The 15,576-nt window shown below is 38.2% G+C and overlaps 1 protein-coding gene across 15 annotated transcripts in view; it reads left to right on the plus strand.

The window, feature by feature from the left end:
• CADPS2 (calcium dependent secretion activator 2) overlaps positions 1 to 15,576 on the plus strand; it is a 553,951-nt gene that overhangs the window by 455,839 nt on the left and 82,536 nt on the right. For all 15 annotated transcript variants that reach the window (XM_086691294.1, XM_086691303.1, XM_086691260.1 and 12 more), the window contains one exon: positions 1,442 to 1,545. In XM_086691294.1, the coding sequence (XP_086547420.1) occupies positions 1,442 to 1,545 (104 nt within the window). The remainder of the gene's footprint in view (positions 1 to 1,441; positions 1,546 to 15,576) is intronic.

Genomic DNA, 15,576 nt, shown 5'->3' on the forward strand with positions numbered 1-15,576 from the left:
GCGGTGGCTTTCCATCCTGCAGGGAAGTTTAGGAGAATGAGTGCAGGGTTGGGGGATGGAAACCCCCACATCTATCACACTGTGACCTGTAGTACGCTTATAATAAATGTTTAATGAGCAAGCACCAGCCGTAAGCAGTGTTTCACTGCCTCATTGTACAGCCCTTGGAAATAAGAGCAATTGGAAGAGTGTCTTTCAAGTTTAAGGCTAAAGTTTTAGGAAGAAGTTGAAGGAAAATATCCATTGCCAAAAATCAGAACTCCTTAGGTTCCGCAGAAAAAAGCCATTTCTCGGGGCGCCTGGGTGGCTCAGGCAGTTAAGTGTAAGACTCTTGATTTTGGCTCAGGTCTTGGTCTCCCAGTTTGTGGGATAGAGCCCCCACATCAGGCTCTATGCTGACAGTGCAGAGCCTGCTTGGGATTCTCTCTCCCCTTGCTCCCTGCCCCTCCCCTGCTCCTTGTGCACTCGTGTGCTCACCCTCTCTCTCTTTCAAAATAAACATTTTAAAAAGAAAAAGCCCTTTTCCTGAAAATTTTATTTCCCTTCTTTACAACCTCCTTACTGGGACAAAGAGTCCATGAACGTAGGACAGTGTTTATCTTCAGTGTGCTTGTTCGAAACTCTGTTCTTCACATTCAGTTTGAAACAGTTTCATTATATGAGGCACTGCTGATTTCTGCCAGTTTGTTGTAGCTCTAAAATCAACTGCTTTTCCTTCTCTGTTGCTGAATTTCAGGTAGCTGTACTGAATCTTATTGTGGCCTTGCCTTTTTATACCAGTTTCCCTAATGCTGAGAGAACCTTCAGCTTCAAAGAACTCCTCCCCACCCCTCTCCAGTTGGAGGAGGGCAGTGGGTGGCATAATGGCAGACATGGAAGGATGGGGCGGGGGAGGGGGAGGAATCAGTTAATCGCAGGATGTCCAAATTGTTTTAGGTGGCTTTATATTTCTTGAATTTAAGATCAATGTAAACTATAAACATTTCAGGCTGAGAATTTAAATGGCAACAAAAAACCATGGTTTTTGCTAATGTCAGGAATAACTCATCTGGTGAGAATGGTATTGTATTGATAATACAATACAGAGAGAAGGAAAAGACTATAGTATCGTCTCTCTTTGTGTTTCTGACCTTGAGGAGAATAGTAACTTGTTTGTTGCAGAAGTTGAGCATCTAATGTGCTGATGCACCTGTTCTTATATATTAAATGGCAAAGCACTTGCAGTTCTGTGATTGCTTTGTGAGGGAAATATTTTCTACAATCTGGTGAGCTGTTTTTGTTTTTTTTTTAAGAATGTATTTATTTGTATTTTTTGCATCTCTTATTTCTCAAAAATATGCTTTCTATTCTACTTCAACACCCTGATCTCCTCATTACATATTGGAGTATGTTTGGCTTTTTCTTTTCAAGGTAACATTATCACGATTTCTTTTTAACATAGAGACCATGAACCAGGCAACTCCTGCCAGAAAGCTGGAAGAGGTCCTTCACCTAGCAGAGCTCTGCATAGAAGTCTTACAGCAGAATGAAGAGCATCATGCAGAGGTGACGACTTGCTTTAACTCTCCTATAAAGCTGCACGTGATGCTTTGCCATAGTGGGAATAGCACTGAAGAAGTGGCCTGCCCGTAGACTTTGATAGGTAGCTAGCCATCTACCTGTAAGAAAAACTGAGAATGTATGTGCATTTCCTGGGTATCCAATTCCTGTATGTTACAGAGGGACAGTAGATGTATATAATTTATTATCTGTTCCTGACAACAGTCACTCTGTGAGGAACACGGGAGAACTTATGGGATCTGCCAAACACGTACAGGTAATCAGAAGCAGAGCTGGAACACAAACCCATCTCCTGATGCCGGATTCCTTGCGTCTCCCCCATGCTGGGATGGCTTTAGTTTAGAAATGGAAATTAATCAAGATGCAAAAGGAAAAGTAGTGATAAACTATAACAAAATCAAGTAGAAGACATGGATAACTACATGACTGATAATTAGTCTTTTATTCTTACCATCAAACTTTTCTCTAAATTTTCACTAAACCTGCATTCTTTATAGTGTTAAAAGTTTTAATTGTGTATTAACATTCACCCTGTAGAGTGGTATTTCACCGGGCCAACTGCTTATTCTAAGACTTAAAGCTGCTGCTCTTTTTAATAGTCATGAGCGTATTAAAAAAAAAACAAAACAAAAGGGGGCACCTTGGTGGCTCAGTCGGTTAAACCTCTGACTTCGGCTCAGGTCATGATCTCACAGTTTGTGAGTTTGAGCTCCACGTCGGGCTCTGTGCTGACAGCTCATAGCCTGGAGCCTGCTTCAGATTCTGTGTCTTCCTCTCTCTCTGCCCCTCCTCCTTTCCTGCTCTGTCTCTCAAAAATAAACATTAAAAATTAAAAATTAAAAAAAAAAGAATTTTATGACTTTGAATTCAGTTTGGAAAATATATGGATTTAAGTAAGTATAATAAATTTCAGGGCCTTAACAGTGCTTTTATTCTTGAGGAAGCACATGAAATGGGCAAGAGTTTTTTAAAAGCCCAGATACATAAGATTTTATAGAACATTTATATGTAATGAGGCCAAGTTCTTAAAAATACGAGAAACTATAGGAAGTACATTTTAAGCAAATTCTTAAAAAAGAATATTCAGGAAACCTTACTATAGGTAACTAAGATTTATGGTATCTGATTATAAATATGATCATTCAAAACATCTGCTTTTAGCTCACACTATGGAATCTAGTTTTTACCTTACATCTGTCATGTGTGAACTTGTTATGGATATTTTATTTTAAACTGAAGAAACAGCTGCTTCAATAATGTGAAATGAATCCCCATGAGGATCTTCTCTAGGCTAGTACTACTGCTATGCTACAATGAAAATGATGATATGCTGAGATATATATATGTGATGTCTTTGTCTTTTGTTAAAAGGCATTCGCATCAGAGTGTTAGACATTTTTGAATTAAAAAATATTTCTGATTGGATATTCAGCTTCAGTGTATTTCACCTAAATGGGTACATCTAATATTCCCCTACATTTCACAAAAATAACATTTAATTTTCCTGTACTCATAAGGAAAATAATTACTCTCCTGTCTTTTAAATGCAATGATTAAGTGTTGTCTACTCCACGCAGTCACTAAATGCTTGTTAAAGGTAATGTATTCAAATATAATTAAAATGTAAATAATATTTTGTAATCCACAAAAATATGGTTGACGAGATGGATAATTAAAGCTCATAAATATCACTCTACTATATGCTGAAGTATAAAATTATTATAATGACCTCTTTTTAAAATGCTTTGTAACACTATGGCCTTTTCCATTACCCAATGCTTCCAAATTCTTGGAATCCATCAGGGAAGAGAGGTGAGTAAAACTGTTCCCACTGTTTTTCTAGCATGGAATAAATAGCTCTTTTAGTGAAGATTAGATAGAACCCACTTTGATCGTAGTTACTTTAACACCAAGTTACTTCTCCTCCTTACAATTAAAGATTATTTCTTTGAATGGACTTATCTTGGTTGTATCGTTTCTATAAATGTGTCTTAATAATTGTGTGCATAATTACTGCTGGCCATCTAAGTAAGGTTTTTGAAAAGGTTTTGATGATTTGGTTTTATCCTTTTTTTTTTTTTTGCCTTTTTCTTTTCTTTCTTTCTTTTTTTTTTTTTTTAAAGATTTTTATTTTACTTTTAAGTAATCTCTACACCCATTGTGGGACTGAAATGTACAACCCTGAGATCAGCAGTTGCATGACCTACTGACTGAGCCAGCCAGGCACCACCCCGCCTTTTTCTTTTTGTAACCAGCAGAGCAACTTTTTCTTTGAACAGTATTGGGGAGAGAATTGGTCTGATGCTAACGTCGTTTCCAGAGTAAGTTAGTAGACTGCACTCTGCACTGATCTTTATTCTGCTGGGTGTTCACATTGGAGTCTCTTTACTCCGCACGAGCACCTGCTTGGCTCCCTTGGTGGAGGTCAATGTGTCTGCCTCACAGAGCCCTCCCATTGGCTCCTGTGTAGGCTTCTTTTACCTTTACTGTACCTCTATCACAGTGGCAATTTAGTTTCAGGGCTAAGAGGTGGTTTCTATCAGCAATTTCCCAGTCAAGCAGTTTTCACTTCTTCACATTTTTAACAGCCCTCCCTTCTCTCTGATGGCCTCTCCACTTCTCTTTTGAGGCCTTATTTCTGACCTTGTTTTCTCTTTAAAAAGATAGTTTAAGATCCTTTCCAGAAAATCTTTAAGGCTGTCTCCACATTCCAGTGCCTAGACTGTGCCTGACCAGAAACGTAGGCAAACCGATCTGTCAACTGTCCATCCAGAGGCCACTCACTTTGACAATGCCGGGAGGACCCAGATGTTGAGGAGAAAGCCCTGGGCTCCCACCAGCACTCCGTCTCCACGTGTGCCATTTGACTGATAAGAAAACTGACCCAGAAAGGTTGAGCGACTTGCCAGAAATGCACAGGTGGTTAGTGATGGGACTGCAGACCTGGGTGCTTTGCAGTGAACCACATTGTTATTTCTCGTTGACTGGAGGGGCAGAATAGTTGTCTTACCCTGGTCTGCTGCCAAGTTTCATACCGGGCATCATAGCGGGGATGGCAATACAGAGGGGATGATTATGGTGCAAGCCTGGGGATGCCCCTTTCCATTCATTCTCTTCCTTTCCTGGCTGTCTGGTGGATCCTAGGACTCTGCCTAAGGGAGTGGAGTACTGAAAATATCAGTAGATGGGAGGAGAGAAGAAACATCATCAGTGCAAGCACAGCTCAGGTTGTTCCTTTGTTGCTCATGATTACAGCAGGATCTAGATTTAAGGTCGCTGAAATCATCGAAATGTAATATTGTCCGTCATATCAGGGACACTGTAAGAAAAAAGGATGTTGGCAGTAATTTGGTATTTGTGGCACAGATAGCTCTCAGTTCACTGCACATCGGCGATTCTTCTTGTGCTTCAGCTGGCTGTGTCCCAGGCTCTTCCTCCGGCAACGGAGGCAGGACAGGAAAGGAGTTCAGGGTGGACACACGTATTTGTGCATACACTCACTCATATGAACATCAGTATCTGAACCAGATGATGTTTCTGGATGGATTCTAACGTGAAGAGAGAGGGTATTTGATTTTTTTCTCCATTTATTTTGCCGCTTTGTGTGTGACCCTACTCTTCTCACTAACATGCACATCCAAGGAGCATCTTAAAGTACGGTTATTTGTTCATGAACGAGATCTGCTTCCTACCGACTACTGACTAAACTACAATAATCCCAACCGTTGAGTTAGTATTAATTACGTAGTATTTGTATCTCGATAGCCAGTGAGATAAACCAACATTTTTTAGAGTGGTTTTACTATTGGGTTAGATTAGCCTCTGGTCCAACAAATGTCCCTTATTTTGAAAGAAGATAACCAGCAAGTGGCTTTCAGATGGCAAAGTTATAGAGACAGAGTTCCATTTGCTGCAGTGACTCTCAAATGGAATTCCATGAACATCAATAGCCTACCAAAAATGTCTGTTAATTATTTAGTAATGTTTAATACTGTGTGTATATAATATATATAATACTATATAATAATAAGAGTAGTACTTGCCTCTGAAAAGTACTTTCCCCTAAGATATGCTTTGAAATATTTTCAGTTTGCTTTCTCTCTTGATTATTTCAATATTTATATTCATGTATGAATCCAATGAGGGAGAGATTTTGTTGAATCCAAAGAGCCATAAAAAACCTATGGCTAGGTTGACAGTGGTTTAGGTGTCGTCCTCTAGACCATTCTACTGGTTCCTCAAAAGAGCGTACATGTTTCTGGAATATGGCCCCTTAGTGTTACATTGTTCTCTGTGTATGTGTATGTTGGGGCTGGGGGATCTTCCAGACACTAGACTTGTCTCCAGAGCTTTCAAGATTGTCTATAAAATACAGGATTGCAAACTGATCTTTTCCTGAGGAAAAAAAAATGAGCACATAGTGCATTTCAAAATCAGATTCACTGTTTTTTGCTCATTTATGTAGTTATCTTTTTTTTTGTAAATTATAAATTTTAACTATATTTTTTAGGGTAAAGTTAATCAAAAGCTTCTGACCTCAAATAAATTAGAAAAGACATAAAGGAATATTAATAGATGTTCTGGCAAGAAAAAACCGGAAGACATTAACAGTGGTCTGATCTGCACAACATGATAGACCTACAGATAGGAGGACAAGTATTGTTGATTAAGAAGCATCTACATGTGTAAGAGCTTGGTCTCTATACTCCAGCTGACTGAGATTCAAATTATTGTCCTGACACCTACGAAGTGTATGACTTTGGGCAAGTTCTGTAAACTCTCTGTGTTTGCTAACATAGAAAGCAAGGATAATTATGCCATTTACTTCTGGAAGGGTTGTTTTGAGGATCAAATAATATAATGTATAAAAAGCCTTTATAATAGGGGCGCCTAGGTGGCTCAAGTAAACATCTGACTCTTGATTTTGGCTCAGGTCATGATCTCACGGTTGTGGGATCGAGCCCCACATCAGGCTCCATGATGAGTGTGGAGCCTGCTTGGGATTCTCTCTCTCCCTCTCTCTCTGTGCCTCCCAAGCTTGCTTGTGCTCGCTCGCTCTCTCTGTCTCTCTCTCTCTCTCTCTCAAAAAATAAATAAGGGAGGTGAGGAGAAGTATTGCCAATTTGCAGAAGAGGAAATGGAAATTCACCGAGGGAACTGATTTGTCCATGAGCACTCAAGTCTCACCACTAAGTGCAAAAGATTGGTACTCACTTCTAGTTTCAGTGTCCATTCTTACCTGCACTGTTTTCAACTATGCTTAGAAAACAAACACAGCTTTCAAAGTATTGTCACCTTGTCACATACATCATTTTCACTGTATAAGATCTTTTTGTTGTTAGAATGTTGGTAGAAATGGTATGGCTGAAGGATTACAATCAAGTTTTGTATTTTCCTCTTAAACAATTCAGCATTACCTTCTGCCTCTGTCATCTCATATACAAAAATTAGTGGCTTAGCTCTAATGCTAAGATAACTGTAACCCAGGTAATCATGACTTGATTGGTGCCCTTCAGATGGCTACATTTCTGGGTGGGGTTTCCTCCTCCCTGGTGGAGATCTTGACGCCATGGAACCTCCACAATCCTCCGTAAAGTGGTCCTTGAGGGAGGACATCGTACAGCCTCTCTTCTTACAGTCCACGGTGGGATGACTGCCACCTAGGGGGATGGCAAAAAAGTAAGTGGGTAGGTGTCGAAACCACCCTGTTCTCAAGGTAACAGCCTTTGACCCTTACTTTTTCTTTTCAAAGACTGTGATTGCTTAAAGCTTTCTCTGGTCATCTTAGGAGAACAATAAGCGTTCATCACAGATTGGCTTACATTCATCAGGAATACAGTTTGAGACACAGAAGTACACTTCTGTAAAAATAATGAAAATTGTGAGTTGATCGCAAAATCTTGCCATCCTGAAGTTACTTTTTTTTTTTTTTTAGATAAAATTCTGTTCCATTTTATTTCATTCCCTACCGTGGCTTTGTCTTCCAAGTTCATTTTAAAAAGAGCTCTGTAAATTTTTCTGAGCCTTGAAACAATCCTTGACATAACATGATGGTTACTTTCTTAATCTTTTGAGATTAAAAATTTTAATCTTTTGTGAAAGTACTGGTTGTGAACTACAAGTAAGACCACAAGTCCCTCTTTGCAGCACCGCATTTTTGCTTGAGTTTCTATCCTGCTGCACCTAGAGTCAGGAATCTCCAGTTCCTCTTATGTCAGTCATTGCTGTAGCTCTAAAAGATAGGAGTAAGACATATGTAATGAAATGACACTGTTTTATTTTTTACTTTTATATTATTTGTCACATACCCATTTTTTTTAATGTTTGTTTATTTCTGAGACAGAGGGAGACAGAGAGTGAGTGGGGGAGGGGCAGAGAGAGAGGGAGACACAGAATCTGAAACAGGCTCCGGGCTCTGAGCTGTCAGCACAGAGCCAGATGTGGGGCTCCAACCCACGAACCATGAGATCATGACCTGAGCCAAAGTCGGACGTTTAACTGAGCCACGCAAGCGCCCCTGTCACATACCCACTTAAGTAGATAGTTAAGAAGTATTCAAAGATAATATTTTGAAAGAGCAATAGCTCATGACATAAAGCATACCATTTCCAACAGTTTTTCACGTTTATATATTTGTAGCAGCAAAGTTCAAGTCCTAAACACCAAGCTGGGCATTAAATGTCCCTAACTCTCACATCTGTTTGTATTCTTCCTGTAGGCAATGCTTTCTTACACTTGCCATCCATTAATTCATTACATGGCGATGTTTTGTATTAATAAATTGTGGGGCGCCTGGGTGGCTCAGTTAGTTGAGCATCTGACTTCGGCTCAGGTCATGATCTCATGGTTCGTGAGTTCGAGCCCCGCATTGGGCTCTGTGCTGACAGAGCCTGGAACCTGCTTCAGATTCTGTGTCTCCCTCTCTCTGCCCCTCCCCCACTCATACTCTGTCTCTATGTCTCTCAAAAATAAATAAAACATTTAAAATAATACTTGTATTAATAAATTGGACATTATCTTGTGATACAAGTTTTTAAGAAAATACCCAATGGGTTGATATTTTATAATCCATTTTGTTTTGTGGTTTGACACTTAATGTGGTTTTAATCTAATTTACATTTGAAGAAATTAAATGAAGTTTTACAACCATGTATCACATGTTCTTAGAAAGTTCTTGAAAGTAAACGTTGACTTCTCTGGCTATAGCATGATGAATCCTTTTTTTTTTTTTTTTTTTTTTAACGTTTATTCATTTTTGAGAAAGAAAGAGAGATGGGAGGAGTAGAGAGAAAAGGAGATACAGAACCCAAAGCAGGCTCCAGGCTCCGAGCTGTCAGCACAGAGCCTGGCACGGGGCTCGAACTCATGAACCATGGGGTCATGACCTAAGCTGAGGTTGGAGGCTTAACCAACTGAGCCACCCAGGCACCCCCATGATGAATCCTTTTTAAGTGATTAATTCTAATTGGGAACTAATGGAAACTTCTGTATCACAGAGTTGTAAATATTTTGTATCTATTTGGTTAACACACTACCAAAAGGTAAATTTTAAAAGGGGGAGAAAGGGGGCTCCTGGCTGGCTCAGTAGATAGAGCATGCAGCTCTCGGTCTTGGGGTGGTGAGTTCAAGCTCCACGTTGAGTACAGACTTTATTTAATAAAGAATTTTTTTTCTAGGCTGGGGAGGGGGGGAAGACCTGAAAAACAATTCACTAAAAACAGTATAAAGAGAGCCCTTATGGATATGAAAAAATGTTCAAACCCATTCATTATTAGAGAAATGCAAATTAAAACAGAACTGAGATGCCGTAGCCAGACAAATCCACATTATTTTTTTTGTGTGAGTGTGATAAGAGCACTTAACACAAGATTTAGCCCCGAAGCAAAATGTTGAGTATGTAACAGAGCACTGTTAACTCTAGGCACTGTACTGCACAGTAGATCTCTAAGACTTGTTCATCTCGTATAATGAAATCTTTGCACCTTTCACTAATGCATCCCTGATTCACACTCCGCCCAGCTGTTCTGCGTCTGAATCCACCACTCCACACTCTGCTTCTAAGGATTTGACTAGCGTAGATCTCACTCAGCATAAGATCTTCTAGATTTAACCAGGTTGTGGCAAATGGCATGATTTCCCTCCTTTTTAAAGGAATTTCCATTGTATATCAATGCCCTATTTTCTTTACCCATTCATCTGCTGGTGGACATTTAGATTGCTTCCATGTCTTAGCTATTGTGAATAATGCTTCAGTGGACAGGGCAATGCAGATATCTCTTTGAGATTCTGATTTCAATTCCTTTAGATATACTCAGATATAGGATTACTGGATCTGTGGCACTTCTTTTTTTAATTTGTTGAGATATCTCCATACTGTTTATCATAATAGCAGTAGCAATTTACATTCTCAGCAACAGTATACAAGAGTTCTCCTTTCTCTACATCTTCAACAAAATTTATCTTTTGTGTTTTTTTTTAATAATAGCCATCCTGATAGGTGTGAGGTGATAGCTCATTGTAGTTTTGATTTGCATTCGAAAATCAAAGTATGATTAATGATGCTGAGGACCTTTTCATATGGCTGTTGGCTGTTTGTCAATCTTCTTCAGAGAAATGTCCATTCAGGTCTTCGCCCATCCTTTAATCAGATTATTTGGGTTCTCATGCTATTGAGCTGTAGCGTTCTTTATACACTTTGGATATTAACCCTTTATCAGAGAAACTCTTTGCAAATATGTTCTCCCGTTCCATAAGTTGCCTTTTCATTTTGTTGATGGTTTCCTTTGCCATGCAGCAGCTTTTTAGTTTGATATAGTCCTATTTATGTATTTTTGCTTTTGTTGTCTGTGCTTTTGGTGTAATATTCAAGATATCATTGGGTAATAGTCCCTTTTGATCTTTTTTATTCCCATGGCATTGGTTTTAATGCCTTCTCTTTCATTTATGATTTTATTTGCATCGTCTTTTTATTAGCCTAAAGTTTTCTTGGTATTGTTTATCTTTTTAAAAATTTAACTTAGTATCATTGATATCTTCTATTACTTCATATTTTCTATTTCATTTAAGCTCTAATCTTTATTATTTTGTTTTTTTCCTAACTTCAGACTTAGTTATTTTTCTAATTCCTTGAAGTGTGACATGAGGTTGTTATTTGAGATCTTTCTACTTTTTTAATATAGGTGTTTATTGCTGTAAACTTCCTTCTTAGTACTGCTTTTACTGCATCCCATAAATTTTGGTATATAGTGTTTTTATTTTTTGTTTGTCTCAATATATTTTCTATTTCCCTTATGATTTTTTGTTTGACCCAATGGTTGTTCAAGAGTGTCTTGTTTATCTCCATATATTTGTGATTTTTCTGTCTTCCTTTTGTTACTGATTTCTGATCTCCTTCCACTGTTGTAAGAAAAGATACTTGGGGTGATTTCAAAAGTTAAGAATTTTTTTGTGACTTAGTATGGGATCTCTCCTGGGTATTGTTCTGTGTGTACTTGAGAAGAATGTGCAGTCTCTGGCTGGTGGGTAGAATGTTCTTTATATGTTCTTTTAGGTCCATTTGGTCTAAAGTGTTATTCAAGTCTGCTGTTTCCTTATTAATTTTCTGTGTGGAAGAGATCTATTCATTATTGAAAGTGTAGTCTTTAAAGTCTCCGAATATAATTGTATTGCTTTCTATTTCTCCCTTAAGAGTGTCAGTGTTTATTTTATATATTTAGGTACTCTGAGCTTGGGTGCATATATATTTATAATTATTCTTTCTTGTTAGTAAATTGACTCTTTAATCATTATATAGTGACCCACTTTTTTTCTCTTACGGCAGTTTTTTACTTAAAGTCTGTTTGTTCAATGTAAGTATAACCACCCCTGCTCTTTTGGTTACCATTTGCACGGAATATCTTTTACAATACCTTCACGTTCAGCCTATGTGTGTCCTTAAATCTAAAGTCTCATAAACATAGAGTTGGATCTCTTTTTAAAAAAAAAAATTTTTTTTTTAACGTTTATTTATTTTTGAGACAGAGGGAGACAGAGCATGAACAGGGGAGGGTCAGAGAGAGAGGGAGACACAGAATCTGAAACAGGCTCCAGGCTCTGAGCAGTCAGCACAGAGCCCGACGTGGGGCTCGAACTCACATACCGCGAGGTCGTGACCTGAGCCGAAGTCAGACGCTCAACCGACTGAGCCACCCAGGCGCCCCGTTTTTTTATTCATTTATTCAGTCTGTGTCTTTTGATTGGGGAGTTTAATTCATTTATACTTAAAGTAAGTATTCTTAGGTAAGGATTTACCTTTTAATTGGACTCCACACCTTTTAACAGTGGTAACAACTTAAATTTAAAACACTACACTTTTACTTACCCCACTCACACACACCTACGTTATGCCATTGATGGGAGAATTAACTTCTTCTATACTGTGTATCCATTAACAAATTTTTCTGGTAATAGTCACTATTAAAAATTTTTTTATGGTAAAAACCTTTTGTTAACACCCTTCATACTCATGAGGAGGGTAATAAAAGTTGAATTCAGACAGTTTTTATCCGTAACTGAAACTTACCATCTTGATCAGTTGACATCAGACTTCACATAGCCCAGTTACATTTATAAAGCAGAGTAACCAGTCTTTTCAAAGCATGGGATTAGTATAGACTCAAACATTTTGATAGTCTATCCTTGAAGGACTAGGAGAAAAGTATGTTCTAATCGTTTACATGAGGACTCTATGTTCTTTAACTCCCCTTACTATGTATTAAATTTGTAGTTCCCACATTAAAGAAGACCTGAGAATGTATCCCCAAAAGTGTGAGCTTAAAATACAAGACTGCCATATTAAAATTTTTGTTGACATTAGATCTAGCAAAGGCTCTAGGGGGAAAAAAAAGTGCTGACTGTAAATGCCTTCTACTTATGTACATAAGGATTTCTTAGGAAGCTTGATGCTCCATTAAAGGTATTTTTAATTCATCGGGCCAACTTCTAAAATGTATGGCACATTTAAAATCTATACCATAGTTTGCTTCTTTATATAAATCAAATAGACCTAAAGGAAGTAGACACTTAAATCTTTGTATTTCAGTATGAGTTATCTGATTTGGATTTGATTTTTCTTTATAAAACCCACACTCACTCATTAGAGTCATATTTATCTACTTAGCAGTTTAGGGAAGAACTTGGCAATTTTGTGGTTTTTGAGATTATCATTCTCTTAAAGTGCCAGTGTTTTAAAATAGTGTTCTTGTATGCAATTTTACAGGCTTTTGTGGTGGAGTGCTGTTTTGTTATATAATTTTGACTTGGATTCTTTCAATTTGCATTTGTTTGTGTAATTTCAGGAGAAATACTGAACATCTGAGTCCTGGGTGATACTAATAAACTAATAATTGCAGAGGTTTTTTCTTTAAAAAAAATACTTTCCTGGGGTTCCTGGGTGGCTCAGTCGGTTGAGTGTCTGACTTCAGCCCAGATCATGACCTCACGGCTTGTGGGTTCAAGCCCCGTGTCAGGCTCTGCCCTGACAGCTCAGAGCCTGGAGCCTGCTTCGGATTCTGTGTTACCCTATCTGCACCTCCCCCACTCATGCTCTGTCTCTCTCTCTCTGTCTCTCTCTCTCTCTGTCTCTCAAAAATAAACATTAAAAAAATTTTTTTTAAAAATACTTTTCTCTTTTAGATTTTATAGTAGAATTAAAAGTGATTTGTTCACCCCTATTATAGTATTATATTACTATTAGTCTATGTATTTACCTTTACCAGTGAGATTTATATTTTCACATATATTTTTGTTGTTGTTGTTGTTGTTTAATGTTTATTCATTTTTAAGAGACAGAGAGAGACAGTGTGTGAGTGAGGGGCAGAGGGAGAGGGAGACACAGAATCTAAAGCAGGTTCCAGGCTCTGAGCTGTCAGCACAGAGCCTGGCATGGGGCTCAAACTCACAAACTGTGAGATCAGGACCTGAACCAAAGTGGGACACTTAACCAACCGAGCCACTCAGACGCTCCAATATATATTTATTTATTTATTTATTTATTTATTTATTTATTTCTTGAGAGACAGAGCACAAGCCGGGGAGGGGTAGAGAAAGAGAGGGAGAGAGAGAATCCAAAGCAGGCTCCGCACCATCAGTGCAGAATCCAATGCAGGGCTTGAGCTCAAAATGACAAGTTCATGGCCTGAGCTGAAATCAAGAGTAGGATGTTCAACTACCCAGGCATCCCTATATTTTCATATATGTTTGTGTTAATGTTTAGCATCCTTTGTTTCAATTTGGAAGAATGCCCTTTAGCACTTATCTGTAAAGGCAAGTCTAGTGGTAATGAGCTTTTTCAGCTTTTGTCTGGGTAAGTCTTGTCCTTCATTTTTAAAGAACAAGTTTGCTGAGTATTCTTGGTTGGCGTTTTTTTTTTGTTTTGTTTTGTTTTTAGCATTTGTATGTATCTTACCACTCTCACCAAGCCACCAAGGTTTCTGCTGAGAAATCTGATAGCTTTGGTGAGGTGGTGGGGGGTGTATATGATGAATTACTTTTCTCTTGCTGCTTTCAAAATTCTCTGTCTTTGACTTTTGACAGTTTAGTTATAATGTGTCCTGGTGTGGACTTTTTTAGGTCAAGCAATTTGGTGTCCTTTAGGTTTCATGAATCTGGATGTCCATTTCCCTACCCAGGTTTGGGAGGTTTTCAGCCACTATTTCTTTTCTTTTCTTTTTTTTTTTAATTTTTTTAAATGTTTATTTATTTTTGAGATACAGAGTGCAAGTGGGGGAGGGGCAGAGAGAAAGGGAGACACAGAATCCGAAGCAGGCTCCGGGCTCTGAGCTGTCAGTGCAGAGCCTGACATGGGGCTCGAACCCACAAACTGAGATCATCACTTGAGCCAAAGTCGAACACTTAACCGATTGAGCCACCCAGGTGCTGCAGCCACCATTTCTTTTAAAAAGGCTTTCTGCCCCTTTCCCTTTCTCTCCTGTCTTTGGGACTCCCATAATATCTATCACTGGTTTATTCAAAGATACCTCATAAATCCTGTAGGCATTCTTCACTTTGTTTGATTCTTTTGTTGTTATTGTTCCTCTGACTGGAGAACTTCAGATTACTTGTCTTCAAGTTCATTGATTTGATTCTTTCTTCTTGATCAACTCTGTTGAAGCTCTCTGTTGAATTTTTCAGTCATTGTTCAGTTCTAAAATATTTGTTTAGTTCTTATGGTTTCTGTCTCTTTGTTGAACTTCTCATTTTTTTAATGTTTTCCTGAATTTATTTAGTTGTTCATCTGTGTTCTCTCGTAGCTCATTGAGCTTCTTTAAGATGATATCTTTGTATTCTTTCAGGCACTTTGCAAATCTCCATGTCTTTAGGATCTGGATCTTTATTTTGTTCTTTTGTTGATATCATGTTTCTTTGATTCTTCATGGTCCTTAAAGACTTGTGTTGGTGTCTGCACGTATGAAGAAGCAGCCATCTCTTGTAGTCTCTACAGACTGGCTTCCTCAGGGAAAACCCTTCACTAATCATCCCATTAAGAGATTCTTGGTGGGCTGGTTGGTAGGGACCATGGGAGATTGGGCCTGCTGCTGGATTCCATGGGCAGGCAGTCTTGGTGCTGTGGTCCATGGTCAGACCACATGGTTTTCAAGAACTTTCTAGAAAGTAAATATTATTTTCACTCAGATAAACAGCAGATTTTTTTAAAGTGAATATTCCCATGACCTAAAAGGCACTAGAAAATGCCCAGCTGACTATAAAATAATAAATAGAACATATACAGACTTGTCTTTGTAGTGTTACTGTCTAATTCAGAGGCAGAAATTAAAATATTCACATATATAGTCATATATACAATGCCAAGACCTGCAAAATTAAAATGCTGGGCATCAGAGAGACTATGGAAGACTAGTTACGACAAAGACCATTGGAGCACCTAATTAACATCAGAGTTAAGAAATCCCTCCCTTTGAAAGTATATTTTAGCTTTACACCTTAGATTTATTTTTTATTTTTTTTTTTAAATTTTTT

Source organism: Puma concolor, chromosome A2 (assembly GCF_028749965.1).
Source record: "Puma concolor isolate L17-30 chromosome A2, mPumCon1.1.hap2, whole genome shotgun sequence".
NCBI classification, from domain to species: Eukaryota; Metazoa; Chordata; class Mammalia; order Carnivora; family Felidae; genus Puma; species Puma concolor.